Source organism: Tauraco erythrolophus, chromosome 26 (genome assembly GCF_009769465.1).
Source record: "Tauraco erythrolophus isolate bTauEry1 chromosome 26, bTauEry1.pri, whole genome shotgun sequence".
Lineage (NCBI taxonomy): Eukaryota > Metazoa > Chordata > Aves > Musophagiformes > Musophagidae > Tauraco > Tauraco erythrolophus.
Window position 1 is genome coordinate 3,992,658 of NC_141490.1, and position 21,568 is coordinate 4,014,225.

At 44.4% G+C, this 21,568-nt stretch overlaps 2 protein-coding genes across 4 annotated transcripts in view; both read left to right on the forward strand.

Moving 5' to 3' along the window:
* Window positions 1-4,248, forward strand: part of UBASH3B (ubiquitin associated and SH3 domain containing B) — a 73,171-nt gene extending 68,923 nt beyond the window's left edge. For both annotated transcript variants that reach the window (XM_086626936.1, XM_086626937.1), the window contains exon 14: window positions 41-4,248. In XM_086626936.1, coding sequence (XP_086483062.1) covers window positions 41-178 — 138 coding nt within the window. In that variant the 3' untranslated portion in view covers window positions 179-4,248. The remainder of the gene's footprint in view (window positions 1-40) is intronic.
* A 2,621-nt stretch (window positions 4,249-6,869) lies between these two features.
* Window positions 6,870-21,296, forward strand: CRTAM (cytotoxic and regulatory T cell molecule). Of its 2 annotated transcripts, XM_009982731.2 has the most exons (13): window positions 6,870-6,918; window positions 10,392-10,538; window positions 13,183-13,335; window positions 13,535-13,666; window positions 16,679-16,849; window positions 17,421-17,483; window positions 17,615-17,680; window positions 17,914-18,021; window positions 18,789-18,860; window positions 19,373-19,480; window positions 19,875-20,021; window positions 20,404-20,487; window positions 21,166-21,296. In XM_009982731.2, exons 1-13 carry the CDS (start codon window positions 6,870-6,872, stop codon window positions 21,294-21,296), a joined length of 1,431 nt encoding a protein of 476 aa, XP_009981033.1. The 2 variants fall into 2 exon arrangements, with proteins under 2 accessions (XP_009981033.1, XP_086483165.1); XM_086627039.1 differs by lacking the exon at window positions 17,421-17,483.
* The last annotated feature ends 272 nt before the right edge of the window (window positions 21,297-21,568 follow it).

The following is a 21,568-nucleotide window of genomic DNA, read 5'->3' on the forward strand; positions in this document are numbered from 1 at the left end:
TCCCTGCTCACTGCCTTTATTTCCATCTCTCTTCACACAGATTCCGTACTTGGGGTTTTGTTCGTGCGAAGAACTGGGAGATACAGGTGTTTGGCAGCTTACAGACCCCCCCATCCTCCCTCTCACACACGGACCAACTGGAGGCTTTAACTGGAGAGAAACCTTACTACAAGAATAGGCAAAGCTACGCAAGCAAGGAAAACTCATGGCCTTTCTAAGCATTGGAGAGTGTCTCTTTCTTGTGTTTATTGACAGTGGAAAAATAGTCATAATATGTTCAGTGGATCACACAAACAGCTGTTCTAGCATATCTGTCACACAGCCACAGTCATGCAAAAATTCTCACGTACAACTGGGCAAACACAAAAGGGAGTGATTGGAAGGAAAAACTATTAAAATACAGATTGAAGGTCTTGCACCACAGGGAGTCTCTGCTTAGTCTGTAGCTCAGGCAGATTTTCCTACCTTGAATGGAGCTCTGGTAACACCAGTAACTTTCACTGCCTTCTGCACCACATTAGAGACAACTAGCACTGTGTAAAAGTCAAGCATTCAGGATGCTGGGGTTTTTTTTTCACTACTATTTTTGCAAAGCATTAGCAGGCTTGTTCAGAACCACATGGTGACACCCCCAAATTCTCTGCACCTTCTGTAAAGCCTACCACCGCCGGCTGGAAATGAAAGTCCAGCATCACCTCTGCAGGCAGCATCAGATCATTCCTCTTCCGATATTAGCACTGTGTTAGGGGTTGTGTTGGGCATACCGTGGATGCAAAGACTGAGAGACGCTGATCCGCGTCAGAAGAAAATTCTGAATTTCACATCAGTTACGGATGAAGTTTGCACATCAGACGACAGCATTGTTGTGAACAAAGACTGAGAGCAGTTTCTTTTAAGTGGAGATGAAATAAGCCTTTTCCAACCAAACCTGAAGGATTTAGAAGGTTGGGTTGGGTTTTTTTTCCCTTTATTTAGATTATTGAAATCCACTCTTGTGGACAGACCCAGCCTGAAGTGTTTGCGTCCTTTAGATTGTCTTCAGAAGGCATTGAAAAAGGGTTTTCCCTTTTAGACTGAGATTTTGTGCTGGTCATTTACACAGTGGTGGCTTTCTGTCCCTTGTGAGCTTTTCAATCAGCCCTGGTGAGGTTCTGCAGTAAGCAGCTTTCTTCAAGAGCTAATGATGAAATCAAAAATACACTGAAATTCAGCCTCTGCTGCACGCTTTGCTTCCTTTTCCTTAATTCCTAAGTGCCATCTGTCATAAAGACAAAGCAGAGCTGAAAAAAAGGGGACACTTAAATTTAGGAGCAACATGCTTTGGGGACAATTAAGATGCTATTTATGCAGTGGGGGAAGGGTTAGGATTTGGGGAGAAGGTTTTCTATCTGTAGCTAAAATCTTCGAAATCACAAGAAGTGTCCTCTTAGTGCAACAGCCTGCAAGATCCCAATACCGGCTGCTTCACAGCAAGATACACCACAGCAGGTAGGTTACAGTACAAACTGGCTTCCGAGCAGGATTCCTTTAGATTAATATTAAGTCATCTGCCTTGGGTCAAAAAGTTCCTGCAAACATTTGTACGGGTCTTACCAATCTAGGTTCACTTTCAGAAGGTACTTTTTTATGTGCTTAAATGGGATGAAAGAAATCTAGGCATACTCCTGTCTTGGTTTGGGCCGTAAATCTGAGTATTCTCATAAATAGTATCAAAGGCAAGTTCAGAAGTACCAGGAAGGAAGTTCTGGCATCATAGGTACCCCTCTTCTGTCCAGCTTTTCCTCTGCAGAAAGCGTTAGTGTCCTCATTTGAAACGTTTGTATGGCTCAGAAGTTTATGCTGGCCAACTTTGACAAAGGTTTATTATTCATAGCAAGGTCAAAGCTGGATTTCGTGTTGGTTTCTTTTAACCTCTCAAGCCTTCGGCAGGACTGGTCTTACCTTCAGTAGGGTGTGACTGAGCTCCACTTCAGCAGTCAGAACAAATACGGAGCGATAAACAGCCATCCCTTCTTCCTGAATGTTCCTAAACGATTCTAAAACGCTCAGCGGTTGCGATGGGACAAATCTTAGGGGGTTTTAGCTCAGCTTTGTCTCTGGGTTTTATCGAGCTTGCCAGGGAGAGTGCACCAGACTCTGTACAGATTTTAAGTCAGCAGAGAGCTCATCCTGTGCAATATGTACATTGTCACGATCCATTATTTATATGTTTGTGACTGTGCAACACGCAGTAGGCCATTCGTAAGTGCATTATTATACCAGGGATGTATACTGAAAAGTCAGGGAGACAACTTAGGAGATGACAGAAGAAACTGCTCCCGTGCAGTTATACTGCTGTCACTTTACTTTTTAACTGTAATTTAAACTATTTTTGGCTGTGTACAGACATTTTGAAGAGCATTTCTGGCTTGTTTTCCTCCATGCTTACGCACTGCAAATTTGCAAAGAGTTTAAAACTAAATAGATGACAATCACACCAAAACTAATTCGGTTACTGATGCATGTGTAGTTCTCCGGACTGCCTTCAGTTTCATGCTGTGGGCCAGCAAGATCTAGTTTGGGACAACAAATACCACCTATACAAAGCAGAGGAGGCTGCCATGGTCCTACTGCAGTTAAGTGACATGAGAAGGAGTTTGATTAGACAGAAGCATGAAACAGAGAGGGAACAAAACCTGAATGCACAATTTGAATATTATACTAGCTGATCTTTGCATAAAGTAAGTAATATAAAAAAGAGTGTTCTGTTTGAGAAGGTAGATGTCTTCTTTAAAAAAAAAGTATATTTTTGGATGTTTGGGAAAGTATTTTGACAACTGTAGTCTTATCTCAGATTTTTCAAGAAAAATCTTGTTTTCTTCTAGCATTTTGATTTCTCATAGGAGTTTTGTGTTGATAAGGCTCACTGGGAGGGGGAGAAAAAAAAAAGATGTTCCTTTTAAATTTTTAATTGAGATGTTAAGAATATAAAACAATCACTGCTTCATTTTCAGTCCATTGCTGCTCATTAATGTGTATTTAACATCACTTCAGTGTTTTGTCCCAGAAGAACATTAGACTTGATCTATCTAAAGTGTGTGCAAGTCTTTTCCTTGCCTTCACTGTAAGCTGCATCAGTTCCCAATATTTTAATGAGAGTATAGGAGGCAAATAGCAATTCCCAGATTTTTCCCTCTCTTCCCGATTAAGGAGTAAAGCTGGAAGTCTGCCAAGGATAAGTTGTTCATCCAGTATTTTCATAAACTGCAGCTTAAGGGTTGGGCTAGGAAAATTACAAGAATCAAAGTGCAGAATCAAATTCCAGCACAGCAGCAGCTGACGGGATGATACTCGGCACCACACAGTCAAACCCAGAGTATTTGGAAAAGTTCAGGTTTGATCAAGAGTTCATCTTTATCACTGAACTTTGTATCAGTAAACACTGACAGGTGTTAGCTTCTAGTGTCAGCGTTATTGTGAAAGTGATAATTTACACCACCAAACGATTGTTTACAGTAATTCTGCAGGAATTATCTTTAGTGAAGGCAATGCAAGCAAAAGGAAGAGGGCATAAGGGATGCTGGAGTACTATTTCCCAGCATGTTCTTTTGTATCTGCAGCCCTGAACCCCCGAGGTAGCAACATCTCAGGGACATGGGTACCATCATCTTCGACTGTGCGCTGACTGCAGCTCTGGGATAAAAAGTCCGGGGATGGGGAGGGGATTGTGCACAGCACTGACAGACTCAGCCTCTCTGCTTCGCTCCTGCCCACTGCACTGGGTGCGAGGGGTTGGGAACTTTTCCCTCTGGGTTGCGTAGGTCCTTACAAAGGCCTGATCCAGAGCCCAGGGAAACAAAGAGGAAGATTTCTGATTATTTCCTCAGGCTTGGGATGAAGCTGCACAAAGCCTGGTCCCACCACAGGCTGACTTAACCTGGTGTGTGTGTCCCCCCACTGACTTAACCAGGAATCCACAGGACTCATATCTGTTTGGAGTTGAGCCCTTCCAGCCCTGATTTAAGAAGCACATGCAGAAGCAGAGCAAGATTTAGTGTCTGATTATATTCCTGTCCATTTCAAAAAGAGGGACACTAGACAGTTGAGTTAGGCTGTAGTCAACTAACCCTCATTCAAACCCAGAGCTGGAAATCAGTTTGCAATGCTTCACAACTGAAAACATTGAAGTTCTGTACAAAAACCATTGTTTAGAGAGGGAGCCTTAGTAGGTTTGGTTTGTGGGATTTGATTATTAAAAAAAAAAAAAAACCCTAAGCATAGGGGATATTATTTAAGCTTTAAAAATACATGTGAAATAACGATGGTAGCAGACATGCTTAAAATGGTGAATGAATGAAAAAAAAATAAGCAGGAAGTGTGATTGGTTGCATACACTCTAGATTGTTACTTACTTCTCACCACTTCCTCAAATACGTGTTCCCTGGAGAATATTCATGAATCATACGTGCTACAGAACAGAAAATACACAGCCAGTTCCTTTCTATTGCTTCCCATTAAAATGTATTTTTGAAGTTTCTCTCTGTGGACACATCTCTTAAAACTTGATGTTATCAATGGATACTTCTTTTTTTAATTTTAAACATGTTGTATCATTCTGTTTATTATGTTTATTAGTGTGAGCAGGTTGTATTTATTTGAGAAAAATGTTCGCTGTTTAAAAAAAACAATAATTGTATTGCCAAAAATAGCTGTAATTACCTGTGACATCTGTATTTTTTTATTTGGGGGGGGGGGGGGGGGGGGGGACGGGGACGGGGGGACTGGTTGGTTGTTTCTACTCTCAGTTCCAAGTGCTAACAACTGTTAAAACAACCACTGCATTTTAATTTGCTTATTACATTAAATGGATTTCTCGGAAGTTGGACAAAAACGTCTCGTAGATGATTTAATAAAGACACCACGCACCCACACCTTGCCTTTCCTTATTTAAATCTTCCTCTCAAGCGTGTTGGACTTGGATGGAGTGAATATTCTGGCACAGACCTTCAATGAAGTGCCCCTTCTGAGGGGCCCGGGCATTGCTGGGTGCAAAAGCAGTGTTTCCAGTGGCTCCAGCAAGATGGAGGTAGGAAAAACGCTTGTGCTGGGCAAATTCCCAGAGAACAGCGGTACTGGGACCTTGGAACGAAAAGGGAGTCAGGGCTGTTCCTCAGTTTGGGTTGCAATGCTGCCCTCACCGCATCCCATTTTGGGGTGTGAGTCTCAGAACCATCAAGAAGAAAGGGGAATTTTAGCTACATTTTCCTTCCCTCCACTGAAGATGAAGTTCATTTATTTGACAGCAGATGGCACAAAACCATCTCAAGTCTGGTTTTTCTTCTACTGCACAGGGGCTGAGTGGTCCTTCCCCCTGCGCTGGAGGCAGGTGGCTTGATGGATTTTTTCCTCCCAGAGTTATTTTACTGTCAGGTTTAGATGTATGGAACTGGAAGCACAACTTTCAAACTAAAGCAATGCTTACCTTTACAACACATACCTTCTCTCTTGATCTGGATTTTTTTAATCCAGCAGTAGTTTTATCAGCTAGTGAGACTCTTTCCTTTCAAACCAACTAACTACATTAAACTTTCTGGCCTACAGCTGTTTTCCAGTAAAACTGATTATATTATGATTAATGTAAAAGCCATGGCTTTTATCAATCAAATATACACTAATAGAGCAATACACTTCCATGCACCTGAAAGTTTAATGGAAATAGGTTCTAATAACTTAGAAGTGAAACGCATAATATATTTATAATTAAGCGTTTTGTCCAGTTCACTCAAACCCACATCCTGCAAATACACAGAGTTTTTAAACCATATTTTTTATCTTATTAAAGTCAGTATTCATTTTGACAGTATTAGCCACTTGCACTGAGTGTTGGGCAGTTGCAGAAAACTGCCAGAAGAGAATCTGCCGAAGCCTTTTTGGAAATCAGCACACATGGCTACACGATGAGAAGAGGCTCTGCCTACAACAGGCTTGGATAAATCTTGCCATGTTACCGGACATCACACACCCAGGAAACGCAAAAAGCTTTGCTTTGGCCCAGGCTGCTCCTGAAATAATCAGGTCTGCAAGGGGACACGGGAAGCCCAGATTCTGCCACCGGTCCTCTGGGACCTCCTAGATACAGTCACCCCTTTGCCCCGTGTTTCGGTGCTCGGCAAACCGTTCACAACCACCTCACCAACACAGTTCATTCCCCTGAGAGCCACAAACCACAGGCAGCAAATTACCTTTCTCTCGTTACTTGTTTTGCCGGGATCCCTGCAAGCAGAGCAATGCAAGCCTCCCCGTGCACGCGGTGCTATAAGATGTAGAGTGACCCAAGACTTATTTTTCCAGAGATTTAAACTGCACAGCTGAGTTTTCAAGCAATTTTGCCAATTACTGCACTACAGCGGTGTCCACCAAACAAGCTCTGCCTTCCTGGGTGCCTCCCTATCTCGGGGAATTAAATCCAGCACAGTGCATCTATAGGCTCCTGCAGCAACGTCCCCGGTGGGGTTAGCCCAGATGCCCAGGGTCCACGTTTCTCTTAACCTTTACCTGCTTCCCCTTCCATAGACATCTCCCCGCACGGATGCCAAGCGAGACAGAGCTGGAGGGGGTGCAAGGTGAAATGCCCCCATCCTGTCGCCCACCAGTTTCATTTTAGGGACCTGTGAGGTCACCGATTTCTCAGCAGTCGTCAACACGTAGGAAACGTGAGACAGAGGGGGGAGAAAAGAGTGGAACAGCAGAGAGAAGGAAAGGGGGCAGAGACCCCGGCAGTGATGAAGTCATGGTAAATCTGCTCCCCGCGTGCTGAAAAGGCAGCGGCTGCACCGCGGCCCCGGCAGACGGAGGAAGTCAGCACCGACCGCCTGCGCCCACACCGCAGCATGACTTTCACCAGGGTGCTACACGTCGCGGCTCTGGTCCTGATGCAAGGTAAGCGATCCACATCATCGTGCACAACCTGCCCTTTGCAAGCGGCCCAGCCTGGAGAACTCTGTTTCCAGAGCTTCAGCACGCCACGTGCAAGGCAGCTTTGCTGCTGTTTTCTTGTTGACTGTGCTGTTTTGTCACCCAGTTTCCAAAGCATGCTGGTGCTTAACTCCAGCGCGCTCCTAAAGCCAGCATTGACAAGGTCAGTTCACCTCCTAGCAGCTGGCAGGATGCTTAAGGTGGTGAAGCATTGGGAAATCAAAAGATTCTCCCTTAAATTTAGATGGCAGCTCACTGCTTACTTTCCATGGCTTGGAGGTCTGTGTCTGCTTTTGTTCATGTATTGTGTAAAAGGAGGCTGATATAAGAAGTCAGTGTAATTTAGAAAGCTCTTGCAAAGTACTTTGAAAACTAAAAGCACTTTAAATGCTCAATGCTCCTCACTCCTTACTAGAGGATGTAGCCTATACCTACTCTGCCCATCTCCCCTCTCTCATGCTCAGGAGAGTGTGAGAGATTCATGTTTGACCATGTCAAATAGGGAAAGACTTTAAGGAAAGCGGCAAGACAGCTATCCACAGCTCAGGATTCCTGCAGGCTTCACTCCTGACCTTTGCAGAAGGAATGCACGCCCGAGCCTGGTGCTGGCCAAAGCCATAGTCCCTCTCCCTTCCTAACGAACGCTGGAGCAGATACCACAGCAGTGCTATTGCTGACACAAAGGTGTTGTTAACAGAGGGCCCAGCGAGTCTCAGCGTCTAAACAGGGACAAAGCCTTCCGTAACACCGTATGCTCAGGATATTTGATCATCATTGATCATGTTTAACAGAAGCCAGGCCTTAAGGAGCTGTCAGTTATATCCTAGCTGAACTGGCACTTGCAGTGCACTTTAGACTTGCTCCAAATCAGCAGCTTCTACGCCGTTTCAGCATACAACCCTTCCTCCCTCGATATTGCTGTGGACTCCCACATGATAGGACACGGGCAATGGCTTTAAACTGAAAGAAGGAAGATTTAAGATTAGATGTAAGGAAGAAATTTTTTACACTGAGGGTGGTGAGGCACCGGAACAGGTTGCCCAGAGAAGCTGTGGCTGCCCCATCCCTGGAAGTGTTCGAGGCCAGGTTGGATGAGGCTTTGAGCAACCTGGTGTAGTAGAGGGTGTCCCTGCCCATGGCAGGGGGGTTGGAACTAGATGATCTTTCAGGTCCCTTCCAACCCAAACCATTCTGTGATGAATTTGTACCCGCTGACAACTGCTACCTGCCCTTGGCCATCAGAATTAATTCAGACTCCTACTCACAGGTCTGGAGCCAGAGGTCAAAAATAACTGATTAAACGAGATGTCTCTATAGGCTACAGTTTTAAAGATAACTCTGAAATGACACATGGAGTGCGTATCACCCCAAGTTCTCTGTGCGCTTTCTGATGGCTAAAACAAGAGCAACCAGAGGCACAAGCCATTCTGCTCAGTTGCACCCTGCAACTTCTAGCAAGAAATTGTCGCCCTTTCTGCCAAGAAGGTGGATATATCACTGTACTTGATGCCAGACTAATTTTTCCAGGTAGCTGGGGCATCGGGCATCCACACAGTACAACAACCACTGTCCTCTGGGGCTGGCACAGGAGCATCATGCCCCAGTGACTGTACTGAAGTGGGCTACTGTGGCTTGAAGACCACAGCCATGTCAAACTGCCCTCTATACGAGGAAGGAAATTTGACCTGTGAATCATGATCTGAATGAAGCCATAATCTCTCATGAAAATTACATATATGCTCTGTTCTGGGGGCTGCTTCTTTCTGTTTTAGAAAAGCAAGCAACACCCCCACCTTTTCTCGTTCACTCTTGCTGCTCTCACCTCAAAAGGTGTGACTTGAAACACCCCACGCTGCTTTTAGCGACAGGAAACTGTCTCTATGAAAAGATGCAGAAAGGCCCCATGGAAAACCACAGAACAGGCCCTCTCTGCTGCCTTAACAACATGCACCTCCCGACACAGGTCTTCACAAGTGGAAACCACGCAAGAAGGTTTTCCCTTTGCTACCACTCCTCAGCAAATGACTCCCCATGAGGCACAAGCCCTGAGAAACCAGCTGAGACACTAACCCCAGGAAATGGGGAAACCTAAGCCAAAGGCATTGATGTGCCATATGGAAAGGTAAATCAGTTACGGCCACTCTAAGTTCAACAGGGCTTCACCAATGCACAGGATCCAGGGGAACCTGGCCCATGGTATCTCCTGGCACCACGCAGTAAGGACAAACAGCAGATGGGTATTGCACAGTTTCTCCTTACCTAAAGCAGCATACATCATACTTACAAACTGGGAAGTGAAAACGCTGCACTATTATAAGGAAATCTCTTCTACAACCTTTTAGACTCCAAAGACTAAATACTGAAGAAAAAGTCCATGGTCTATTTGCTAATTGTGAAGTCCCAAGCTACATCACTGACCATTTTTCCGTTCCCTGAACTGAAGGATGAGGCATGGGATCCCCAAGGGAAACCAGGGAGACAAGTCCTCCCTCTGATTTTAGTGGTAAAAGATCAGGCCCAGCAAGAACACCCCACAATAGCTTCATTCTGGTATATTTTAAAATATTTATAAGAAAAGGAAAAGCTTTTCTGAAGCCCAGAAAGATTCATTTCCCCAAACTGCAGTGCTCATGTATGCAGTAAGAAGTTGCAGCAGACAACCTTGGAAAATAAAATCAAAACACACAAAACAGGAATGAAAAATAAAACCTTCTTACTGCCTATTTACTTAACTCTGGCCCGGGCACTGTTCTTAGTCATTTCTCCAGGGCAAACTTTTTTCTGGAGAAGTCAATTCATTTCAGGTCATCAGATATTTTCACAAAGTGTATTACATATCTTAGAATGTCTGGAGAGAAAAAACACACTTTATGGCCCATCTGTAAAATGAACTGGGAGGAGAGAGAATGAAATTTCATTTTAGTAACCTGTGCCAGGCCAGGTTTACAGATCCTGCCCACAAAAGAAGTTTCAAAGCCAGTTCAAACCAGTTGCAGCATTACACTTTCTGAATAAAAAAACCTCATCTTTCAGAAGTGCTCATCATTCACTGCTCAATCAGGTTCAACAGCTCAAGAATGGAGGACGGAACAATGAAAATTAATTTTTGTGTGAACAAATGGGGAGAATGTGCATTTAAAGGGTCTGCTATCAATTCTTCAATGGCTTGTGCGGAATAACATCCCATAACTAAATCTGGATGTGCTGGCAGGCGAAGTTCACAAGCCTTTGGTACAAATCTGACCTAGTGACTGTGATGACCTATCTAACAATTGTGATTTATTTATATCAGAACAATCATATTGGCAAGTTTCCCAATGTAGAAAATCCTTTACACTATTGAAAAAGATGAAAGTTGAGGTATTACTCTGTGCAAAACATTGCTGCTTTCTCTGTGCCACATTTTAGTGCTTGTTTTTTCCCCTCATCTCCGGCAGGGGATTTTCCAGGAGCTGGCAGCGAAACCGTAACTCTGAAGGAAGGAGAGGACCTAAATCTCCACTGCACCCTCGGCAGTGACAACGGTTCTGCCCAGCAGTGGTTAAATCCTCACGGGTTCACCATTTTCCTAAGCAACCTGCGGGGTAAGTGTGAAAACTGAACGCAGCACTTTCCACGTGGGGCTGGACGGTCACTCCAAAGTGGGCTTTCCAAGCTCCCACCCGTGGCCGGTCTGACTCACCTGCGACCCAACCGCTCGAGATGGTTTTACATTCAGCCACTTTCTGGCAGGAAGCTGATGAAACGGAAACCCCTACAAGAGTGGTCTGGCACCGGAGCTTTTAGCAGTGAACTGTAGTTACCATGAGCACCAAGAGATTAGCACAAAAACCCACTCTTGCCTTACGAAAGAGACAGGAGTGCGTGTGCCTGAAAGCCCTGGCTACTCTTCTGCTCACTGGGGAATTCGATGCAGTGCATCAAGAGGAAATTTTTAGAAAACAAGCAGTGATCACTAACACATGCTGACAAAGCCAAAGTTACAATAATTGTGTTCCCTTCCACTCCCTACGCCTCATGTCTCTCTGTCCTTATTTCTCCTCCTGTTGGTACAAATTCAACAGCTCTGCAAGATGAGGATGACCTTGGTCTTCCCCATTTGTACAGTAGCTAGTCAGCACCTCTGCTTGTTAAAGCTTTTAACGATAATAATGACCAGGATTTATCCAAATGACACTGGGTACCCAACTTCCATTACCCTGGAACTGAGGGTCCACTTCAGTTGCTCTGGGAATCTCAGCCACCAGGTCTTGCCACCACATCAAACCATCCTACCAATATTTCCCACCAGTATTGCCAATATTTCTAAATTGAAAGTGTCATGAGTAACTGTTGCTCCTATTTACTCGGTTACAAGAGCAAGTGGGATGAGCGTTCATTAGCAAATTTAAATGACTCACACATGTATGTATTGGGAACTGTTTCCTGTGGAATCCAGGATCTCGAGTTCAGTACTCTCAGTGTAACACATATGAGCCGTTAGATTCAAACGGGATCCAAAAAAACCTCAGTGCTGAGCCACCGACAGCTCATGAATATGGGAAACAGGGCTACTGCAACCCACCCTGTGCAGCTTTGACATCCAGGCTTCCAAAAACCACAGCAGGCTATGGCAGGGATTCCTCTCTCCTGTTGCAGTCTTCTAGTCCAACTATGCACCCAAGAACTGCAAGATCTAGGAGGAAATCACCTCTCCATCAAACATCTCTGGTTTTGACATATATCTATGTCCTCAGTGTTTTACACTGCAGAGGTAGATGACAGCAGCAAGACTCCCTTCGTTTATGCGAGTTCTCTGCAGTATCCCCATCTTTTCATGGCTCTAGCCCTTTTGATGTTTAAAGTTTTGTGGAGTTGACACAGCAATTTAATCAGGTTAGGGAAAGAACATATCCACGGGTATCTATGGGAGCAGACTCTAAGCTGAGTGAACAAAACAGTATGTATCTTAAGCCACCTGAGGATTCAGCCTGTTTCAACATCCCACGATTATCCTTCACTAAGACACAAAACATGACACCTACGAGGACTAGGGTTTGCAAAGAGTTTGGATCCTTGATAAGTCAAACACACAGAAGTCTTTTCTTTTTACAACACAGAAGAAAACAGTCCTCGTTTAGAGAGAAACCAAGGTTTACATTATGCAAAGACATTTTCATTTTTTATTCTGAACCACCACTGTGAATCTCTGTCATGTTGCTTCTCCAGTAAACCACTTTGTGAATCAGTTCCCACCAGTCTCATCGTAGCTAAAAATATGACCAGCTAGCTACAAGCCTTACCATCACGGTGACTGCAAAATCCTTTAATATTTAATCACTTCCATAAATTACAGTATGCTGTAATTTTCTCCCAACTCTGTATTTTTACCAGACCTCAGCTAAAAAAAAAATAAAAAGACACTTTTTGAGGTCTTTTTCTCCCTAATAACCAGTACACATCCTCAGTTTCAGTTCAATTTAAGGGCAGAAAGTTACACTTCTGTGCTGCGATTGTGGGAAAAGTCCATGTGACTTGCTGGCCTGACCCCAAGGACTCCCATGCATCACCCAGCAGGAGGAACAAAGCACAGACTAGAGAGTCAAGAGAGAGAAAGGGGACTGTACAGCAGAGTGCAGATATCCTAGGAGATGGTCTCATTAAAATCAAGGTAATTAGACACGGATAGGAGAAGCATAAACAGCCAATTAATAAGCAGTTAATAAAGAGGTGTGAGCTGACCATAGTGTTCATTTATATATGACAAAATACACCCAAAGAGAGGAAGTGATTTTTTTCAAGGCCAGATAAAGACTTGAGGAATGGGGAAGGTCCTCAGTTCATGTATCTGTGCTCTATATTCAAAGGTCATATGACTTTTCTGACCATGGATCATGTCCTCACACCCCAACGCTTGCTTATATTTATTCCTCTAGAAACTTCAAGAACCCAAATTGCTATAATACCTGGGAACACAGGAATAAGACCCCCTGGAAATAAAAATGAGAAAAAACATGTCGTTTTCCCCACTGGTAGCACACCCCCCATGGTTTTCAGTTTACTGCTGCCTCTGTGCCAGCGCAGCACCAGCTAGGAGTGCTTTGTGCTGGAGCCACTCCCTGACATCGAGTGTCAATGAATTAAAAACATGCAATAAAGAAAACTATCCTCATTCATTACTGCTTTGATTATCTGTCTTCTTCTCATGTACCAACATACCTAGTGTACCGGGTTCTATTTTCCTTACAGTTTTAAGAGATCAGAGGTACAAACTTCTCCATCATTCAAAGGACGAGTTATCCATCCAACTGTCTAACGTAACAGTGCATGATGAAGGCGTCTATAAATGTTTCTACTACGGCAAGCCATTCAAAAGCAAGGAGGAGACTGTTAAGGTATTAGGTAAGTTCCTCCACCTGCTTTGCTCCACAAAGCCAGCTCCTCAACTCCAGACCTGCATTTTTGCCTGCAATCGTAGGGTGCTTAACACAAGATAATCCTGGTCTTAGCTCAGTGCTCCCAAACAATGCTGTGTGTGCAGCCATTCATAAAACTGAGTAGAAAGATGTCCTATGACTGATTCTAACTCTTCTTGCTGCAGCTGCTCCTTCTAATCCAGCACTGAAAGTATCCCAAGACACAGAAAGAAGTATTACACTGTCCTGCTATACTCAAGGATCTAAACCACAACCTCAGATTTCCTGGCTATTGGACAACGGGATAGAGCTCCCTGGTAAGTGTTAAAGGACCATGGATTGATTACTAACAATTTCTTCTTATTTGCCTTGGGCACATTTAAAAATACTGAAGGGTGAAACACCTTCTGCGACACATCAGCTGAGACTAACACTCACCCTCCACTCATTTCATACAACTTGGCCCCTGCGGTGCAGGTTTGGGGAAACGTCAGCACTAAATCCCAGCGGTTGTGCAAGGGAGAGGGCTCATGTGCTTTGCTCACATTCAGTGCAGATGAACGACACTTGGCACCAAAATCTCTGAAAAGCCTGGAGTGAAACGCCACTGAAATAAAACGAAACCAAAACTCTGGAGGCACAATTTTCAAAGCCCAAGTATACGGTCAGTTAACCAATCCATTATAACCACTTTCACACTGTGAGCAGTAGGCAGATTTTTCCCCAGCTGTGCTGAGCAGCTCACGTACACACCAGCACCACCTCTCTGGTTCAGCTGTCCAGAGCCAGGCAGCTCCCTAGCAGAGGCAAGAAGAGAGCTCAGCAAACCCAGCCCGCAGCACCGCAAGAGGTCTGCACGCGTCTGGGGACACACGCGAGGAGGAACGGAACCACCACGTAGCTCAGTCTCACTTGTGCTGCTTTGAAGAGCCTGTTCTAATAATAACCACCTCATTAGCTGTAACTGTAGCACAGGGGAGAGGAAAAACGCACATCTGTATCAAAGTGTGAGGAAAATACCCGTAGATGCAGATGTGTTTACAAGCTCTTATTTGTATTTTGCATCATCAAGCGAGGTATTCTAAGCTTAGCCAGTAATCTCCCTCCCACATCCCCCAAGATGACTTTTTTTAACTAAGAGCACTAGAAAACAACAGAGAAGGCTGCTGGCCTGGCTATAGCTAGAAACCCAGACCCAAGAAAGAAATCCAGGTTGCCACATATACAGGCATTAATGCAACTGCATAAAGCCTCTGCTCAAAGGAGCTGCACTCAGGGGAAGCAGCAGAGCTGGTAAGCAAGCCACATGAGAGCCAGGGCAGAGAGCTCTCGGCCATTGCAGGGGGAGAGGTGCTCTGGAGCCCTGCACGGGTCTTGGAAAAGCAGGTAGCAAAATCCTGCATGTGTTTGGGAAGAGCTGGGCTGTGTGTGACTGTAAGGGCCTGGGGGAATACCAGCTGGAAAGACATGCAGCGCTCAGGGAAGCAATATGTCACCTCTAAGTTTTTATGTATACTTTTCCTAGTGTTCTTCTAAAAACAGAGGTTTCTTTAAACTTGGAACAACTTCAGTTCTGCCCTGATAAAGTACATTTCTTGTAACCACACAACTCACATACTAAGTAGCTCCCACAACACACAAAGCCAACCATACACTTCTTTACTTATTTTAACAAAAACCCGTGCTTACCTTAATCTCCTCCTCGCCTTTGTAGCACCAACCCAGTCAGCCATCAGACCAAGCCATCCCAGTGAGAACTACCCAGCCTGCCACCTCCCACCCCACTGGCACCTGGGAACGCAATTAAGCACCACAATTAAGCACCACAGGGCCTGTGCCGTATCTGCCTGGCTGGTTTCACCTGTGGCTGGTTTTCAGACGAAGGAACATTTGCCTACAGAGGTGCTGATTTCACCATGCGGCCTGCTTGTGGCAAAGAGGAATTAAAATGTGAAAGGAAAAAAAATAACTGCCCTAATTCACTGTTTCTCCAATTTTCTGTATGTGCCTTTCCTTTTCTTTGAAGGTGACTGTCTTTGAGTAACATTCCTTTCTCCCTCTTCCATTCTCAGCTTTCGTCACTTGCTGCAAATATTTATACTAATCATAAAATAGATAATACATCTTAATTACTGGCAGCACCTCAGTTCCACCCGGGCTCAGCAGGGGCAAATCAGCTGTAATTACTGAGCTGTTGCTGACAAAGATTATTTCATTCCTAGCAAAAACACTTAGAAATCCTTTTGAGCTCTTATGTGACCCTGCTGGGGATGGAAAAGAGGGCTGAGAAATACTGGTCTATGTGATACGGCAAGTTATCTGCAAAGGCTAATTTAGAAACAAGGAATTTCTTTCATTTCAGAAATAAGGGTGTTACCAAGGGTAAGAGATGAAGAGAAAACACTAGTTGCTTCCAGAGAACCTCTACATTAGACACAGACAGTAGAGATTATTGTGCCAGCATGAGCACTTAAGGCAAACATCCGAAAAAAACTTCCTCTCCACCAGAGCTATTCAAACATGTCTTTTTGTGTGAAACACACCTTTATTTTCCATATGATATAAATGAGCAGAATTCAGTATTACCCAGAGGACTTGGAACTACATCAGACAAGTTACATAGCTCTCTCTAATTCATTACGGCAAGGCAATTAATCTTGGTGTTTAACTTCCCCTAGCAGCAAAAGGGGAAGAGTCAAGCCCACATTGTAGGGATGGTGGAGGACTTGCACAGGGTTTCGTAGTCCTATAAATGTTTATTTATTGCAAATGTAAATATTGCACATCAATAGTTATTGCACATATTTATCAATGTGCACAAATATTGCACAACCTCTTTTTATGTCTGTGGAACGAATCCACAGCTATTAAGACACAAATTCAACGCCCTTGGACATCACATAGCAGAATTAGAACTTTTCTAGCTCTCAGTGATGCTGCAAAACAGCAGGTCCTTGCCCCAAGGCTCCCCGCAGCAAAGCAATTCATGCTGTTCAGAAAGGACCAAAAGCGGGTGTGGGACATTTCACCATGGTCCTGCAAGGCGTTGTGGGGGAATTTCCCCACGTGAGTCATGAAACGGAGCAGAGGCTTTGGGTTAAGCGCAGGAGGTGCAGTGAGATCTGCACTCAAACAACTGCCAAGGAAGAAAACACAACCTTGCTGCCTTTGGGCTCCCACGTCATCCATTTACACAATGAACCACTGGTGCACGGCAGTCATGCACTGCTTGAGCACAGCAAAGTAATGCAGATGGCACCTGGAAGGTTTTTCATTAAATTGCTCTTGACTAGAAAGCACTTAAATGTTTTCTTCCGATGGGTGTACAGGTGACACTGAGCACAAGTTAGAAGCTGATGGGAAGAAATGGACCACAACCAGCACGCTGACAGTCCTCGCCTATGGGCCCAACTCAACAGCCAGCTGCATCGTTCGCCACCGAGCACTAAGAGAAGAGAAGCTGATGGCATCTTTCTGGTTTGAGGACCTCCCTAGGACAGGTACTGCAGGCTCTTTGAGCAGAGGCTATCCCATTTTACCACCCTGAACTGGCGAAAGCTACGCAGTCACACGTGCACCATAGTCGACTGCCCTATGTGTGGAACCTATTTTCGAATGAGAGGGCTACCTGGGGCAAAAGAAGAATTCCAAACTAAGATCTGGGGGCTCTATTCTGGTTCTTAACTACCTTAAAATTCATCAAATGTTAAGCCACAGCAGCCCAGGCAGGTCAATTCCCCAATGCTGCTGCTAGAATTCAGGTGATGTTTGTCTTGAAGCTGTAAAGATAATTCAAAGTTTATGTTCCCAAAAAGCTGTCAGCTCTGTGAGTTTCCCTTGTCTTCTGTGCATCAGACATATCCACCTGGAAAGCTAGCAGGGTGTAAAATGTTGTAAACTACCACCTAAGCTGCCTGTCTAATAATTCTTGGAGTAGAGTTTGCATCCTGCCCATCTACTCATCTTCAGGATAGATCTAATTATTCTTACCTTGTTCTTCCTTAGATTGCTTGATTCAACAACCGCTTATAAAGTGCTCTGAAAGTTCTCCTGTTGTTGGGTTTTTTTCAGTAACAAATACAAATCCTGTGCCAGAGGTGGACACACGTGTCTCCGAGAACGAGCAATCTACAGGTGGGCATTAACTGCTTGGCCTTTTCTTAATTAATGCACGGGCCAGGTAAACACAACATCTAGCACCAGTTGCCATCAGCACTGAGGGACATTTTGCACAGCCTTCAGAACAGCTTTGTTTTTTTCCCCAGTGACCACAGCGGAGTCAGATCTGAACGGCAGCACAGCCTCCGCTCCAGGCTACCCACAGCATACTGGTAATGGATTCACTTTCATTTTTTCTCCTCATTTCATAGCGTTACATATATTCAGAGGACAGGGAAGCTGAAGGTGGGAGGGTAGGACTGAAAGTCTAAGCACTGATCAGATAGAGCACCCAAACGGTCAGGAGCATGTAGCATACCAGAGCAGGTTTCATTTTTCATGGATCAGTTCAATGGCAAAGTGTCTCTTCTCATTTTTGTCTTGGGTTTGGGGTGTTTTCCTTTAGGATTGGAACAACCAACCACCTCTTCTGCAGTACCAGAGGATCCAGTAATTACCAGCTCAGCGTCGACACCAACCCAGCAAAACCTCCAACCCAATTTCACATCTGCTTGTAAGTTTGGTCTTAGTTACATGAATTTACCAAATCAGGACAGAAATGCTAGCAAGAACAGTGTCACATACAAACAAGTGTGTAACACAAAACACAGCATTTCTTGCTTGTGCGGGGAGCCCTCAGTTTTGCAGCCACGAAAGCAGACAAAGTCTCTCTATTAGATGCAGAAGAACATCAGCATTAGCAGCAGCAGCCAGACCAGTCACTATCGCAGCCTGCTGTGAGCCCAGGCTGGGGTTCCTCTGGACAGTTGCACTAGATGGCACTGCACAACAACAGTTCTCTGTGCAAACAGCAGGCTGCAGGTCACAGTTATGGAACTGAGGAATTGTTTCTGGCAGAAGAATGAAGAGCTCCACTGCCCAAATCGGTTGACCAAAACCCACCGAGGTGGGAAAAGGCACCTGCTTGGTGACTGGCCCTCCCGTGAAAAATCAATTGGCTGTTTTAGAAATACATGAACTCTTTGTTTATGTTCCCTTAAAAGTGCTATGTCAGTGATTACAAACGTCACAGAATGGCTACATCCTGATAAACAATTTGTACATATGTTGATAAACACACACTGAAAGCTTGACTCTTTTGACAGGACTTTCACTAGGTGTGCTTGCCTATCTCATAAGGAAGAAAATCTCTTACGAACGTAAAGTTTTAGTAGGCACAGCTCACCTTATCATTCTAGTTTTACAAATCAATGTTAATTATACAAGTATATGTTGTCTGTGTGGGTAAGAAAGCCAGAACTCACCTCTCTGTTTGCGCAGGGTCCGAAGTAACACCAACTGCAGCAGGAAAGGAAGAACTGGCCGGTTCCTCGAGTGATCGCGTCCCCAACGGTACGACCGTACATCATCAGACATGGCGTGGTGGTGGCAAAGGACAGAGATTCTCACACTGGGGGACTGCACCGCTGTGGGCTATGAGGACAGTAAAAGAGTAGTCAAAAATACAAATACCAAAAAAAGTACCTGCCTTAAGGCAAAGCTGATACCTGCCGATTCCCATTTTTGCATCAAGCAAAGCAAACTGGTGAACAGGGAAAGCCTCAAAATGAACAAAGAGTCAAAGCTCAGCTTTGTTTTAATTCGGCTGTAAATAGGAACCACTGAGTTCAAAAATGTGTAAGAGACTCTGAGGATTTTCTGTTCATAAAGCTTAGGCGGTCTTTAGATTAAAACAAAACACCGTGTCAAGGAAATGAGCACAGAGCTTTAAGTTCAGGGCTTCAGAAGTCCCTTTCTGAGGCAGTACCAGGTGCCTTGGACTTCAAAGCCGTTGGGAAAATATGGATTTCTTAAGCATCCCTTTGCCCTTCAGAGAAATACTGTTCTCTTTTCCATTCCTCCAGGGACTGCAACAGCATTTGGTGGCAACGTCACAGAAGAGGAACTTTCCAGGACAGAAGGCCCATCATCACCAAGTGAAAAAGTAACTGTGATTTCCATCGTCACCTTCGGTACGAAGCCATGAGTACTCTGCAATGACAGCCTACAAACACGCAACGAGCTTTCTTACACCAAGCTGGTTCTCCCTGACCACGTAATGGTAATTACGTGGGTAACGCTTGCACTCTTGGGGAGAGACCACAGAAATGCAACCATCTAGAAAAAAAGCTAAATTTTACTCTTTGTTGTGCCAGGGCATGAGTTTACCGATTTCAATCAGTTTTTCTTATTCATATAAGTATAAAAAATGTTACCTCATGTCCTAAAATTAAGTCAAATAAGGTGACTTCTACACTCCCACCGTGTTCATCTGGCCTGTTGCACGATCTATCGTTCTTGTCTTAATTACCAGAGATTCGCGGGAAGCTATTTAACAACACAAACATACATCTGCCTCTTTTACAGAGCAAGATCTGAAGTCTGAAGGCATCAAAAAGAGAGAGAGTAATCTCCTGCTGCCCATCTTGGTGGCTGCTCTGATTTTCGTGCTGCTCGTCATCGTCCTGCTTTTTATGAGGAAGCTGAAAAAAGCTCATGGAGTGTGGAAGAGAGGTGGGTGATGGCCCTGCCCGAGCAACTGCTGACGCTGCTTTATTCAGAGGGGCTGGACAGCTGAGGAGCCTGTTAGGTGGAGACAAAACACGGCTCCTCCAGCCACCGATTAAATGTCCTTCTCCCACAGACAGTGACTGCGACTTGTTGCAAACAACAGTTGAAGAGTCCCTGTAGCTGACAGCCTGGGGCCACCCCTCAGCTGACAGGAGGTGCCACAAAAGCCAAAGAAATGCTTGTCTTAAGCATCTCTCTTAGATGTTCGGGATGACTGCACCGCCGTTTTATAACTAGTCTCTCAGGATTTTTATGCTCAAGGCAGAGAGTGAGGAAGAGTCATGGCAAAATCTCATCATCTTAATTACATTTGTTTTCTGCACAGAGAATGATGTTTCAGAGCAGACACTGGAGAGTTATAAATCCAAATCTAATGAAGAAAGTCCAGGCCACGAGAAGAACGGACACGGTAAAAAGCTTTAACCACTATGAACTAGTTCCTGTTAGAGCATTGCTGTGACCACAGCCAGAGCAGACTGCAGTCAATCTTTCTACACAGAGATATGCGTAAATTGCATGTTTTGAAACTGAATATTCTAAGCCCAAACCTTTCACACCCAGAGGTCCACCACAGATGTTACAGCTTCAGCAAGAGTGATGCAGAATTGTACAAAATCAAAATCATTGCTTTTTATTTGATAGGTTAACCGGGATAATCACAATGGGTTTATCTAGTTTCTAAATATAATCTACTGAAACGCTATTAAAAACAGTAAGTGTGGTATGTACCGGAATGCTACTATTGTTAAACTGCCCTGAACGGCTCTTACCTGACTTCACCACCAATAAAACATCAGTGCTTCATCAGCCCCGTCCTCAGCCAGTGACTGCAGGGGGAGGCAGGTCTGTCAGCCCCCTCGGCTGGGGTATTTCTGCTCCACTCTCGGACTTCAGTCTAAACGAAGGCAGCTTTTGGCAGGTGAATAAGCCCAGACGGCAAAACCTAAACTGCATTAAAAGAGAGTGGGGCTCTTAATTATTGTCAAAATACTTCCAACACTTTCCTATTTTTAAACACAAAATATTTAAACCATGCACTTATCCTCCCCTTTACAAGACCAGTAATAAATGTGTGTTTCTCTCTCAGTTGTCAATCAGAAGTCCAATGTGCAGTATGTAACAGAAGGATACACGGAAACAACGCAGAAGAATCCACAAGACCAAACCATTGCAAGAAGTGACAAACTGTTTGGATGCGGAAAGGAAACGGATGTATAGCGATGGCAAACCTGTACCATGGGCAGAAACACCACTGTTTCCTGATATTCATATTACAACCTTCAAATAGCAATAGGATTTCAAGGAGCAGAAGTACAAGCAGCTACCCTCAATCCAAAAGACCGTTTGGGCTGCTTTTCTTTGAACAGTGGGACAGGGAGATGGGACCAGTGCTCCCAGAAACCTCTTAGCAATGAACACACTGATTTACCCGCGACCCTCAGAGGATTTAATTAACCACCGCCGGAAACAGAGCTCATCGATCCCATCTC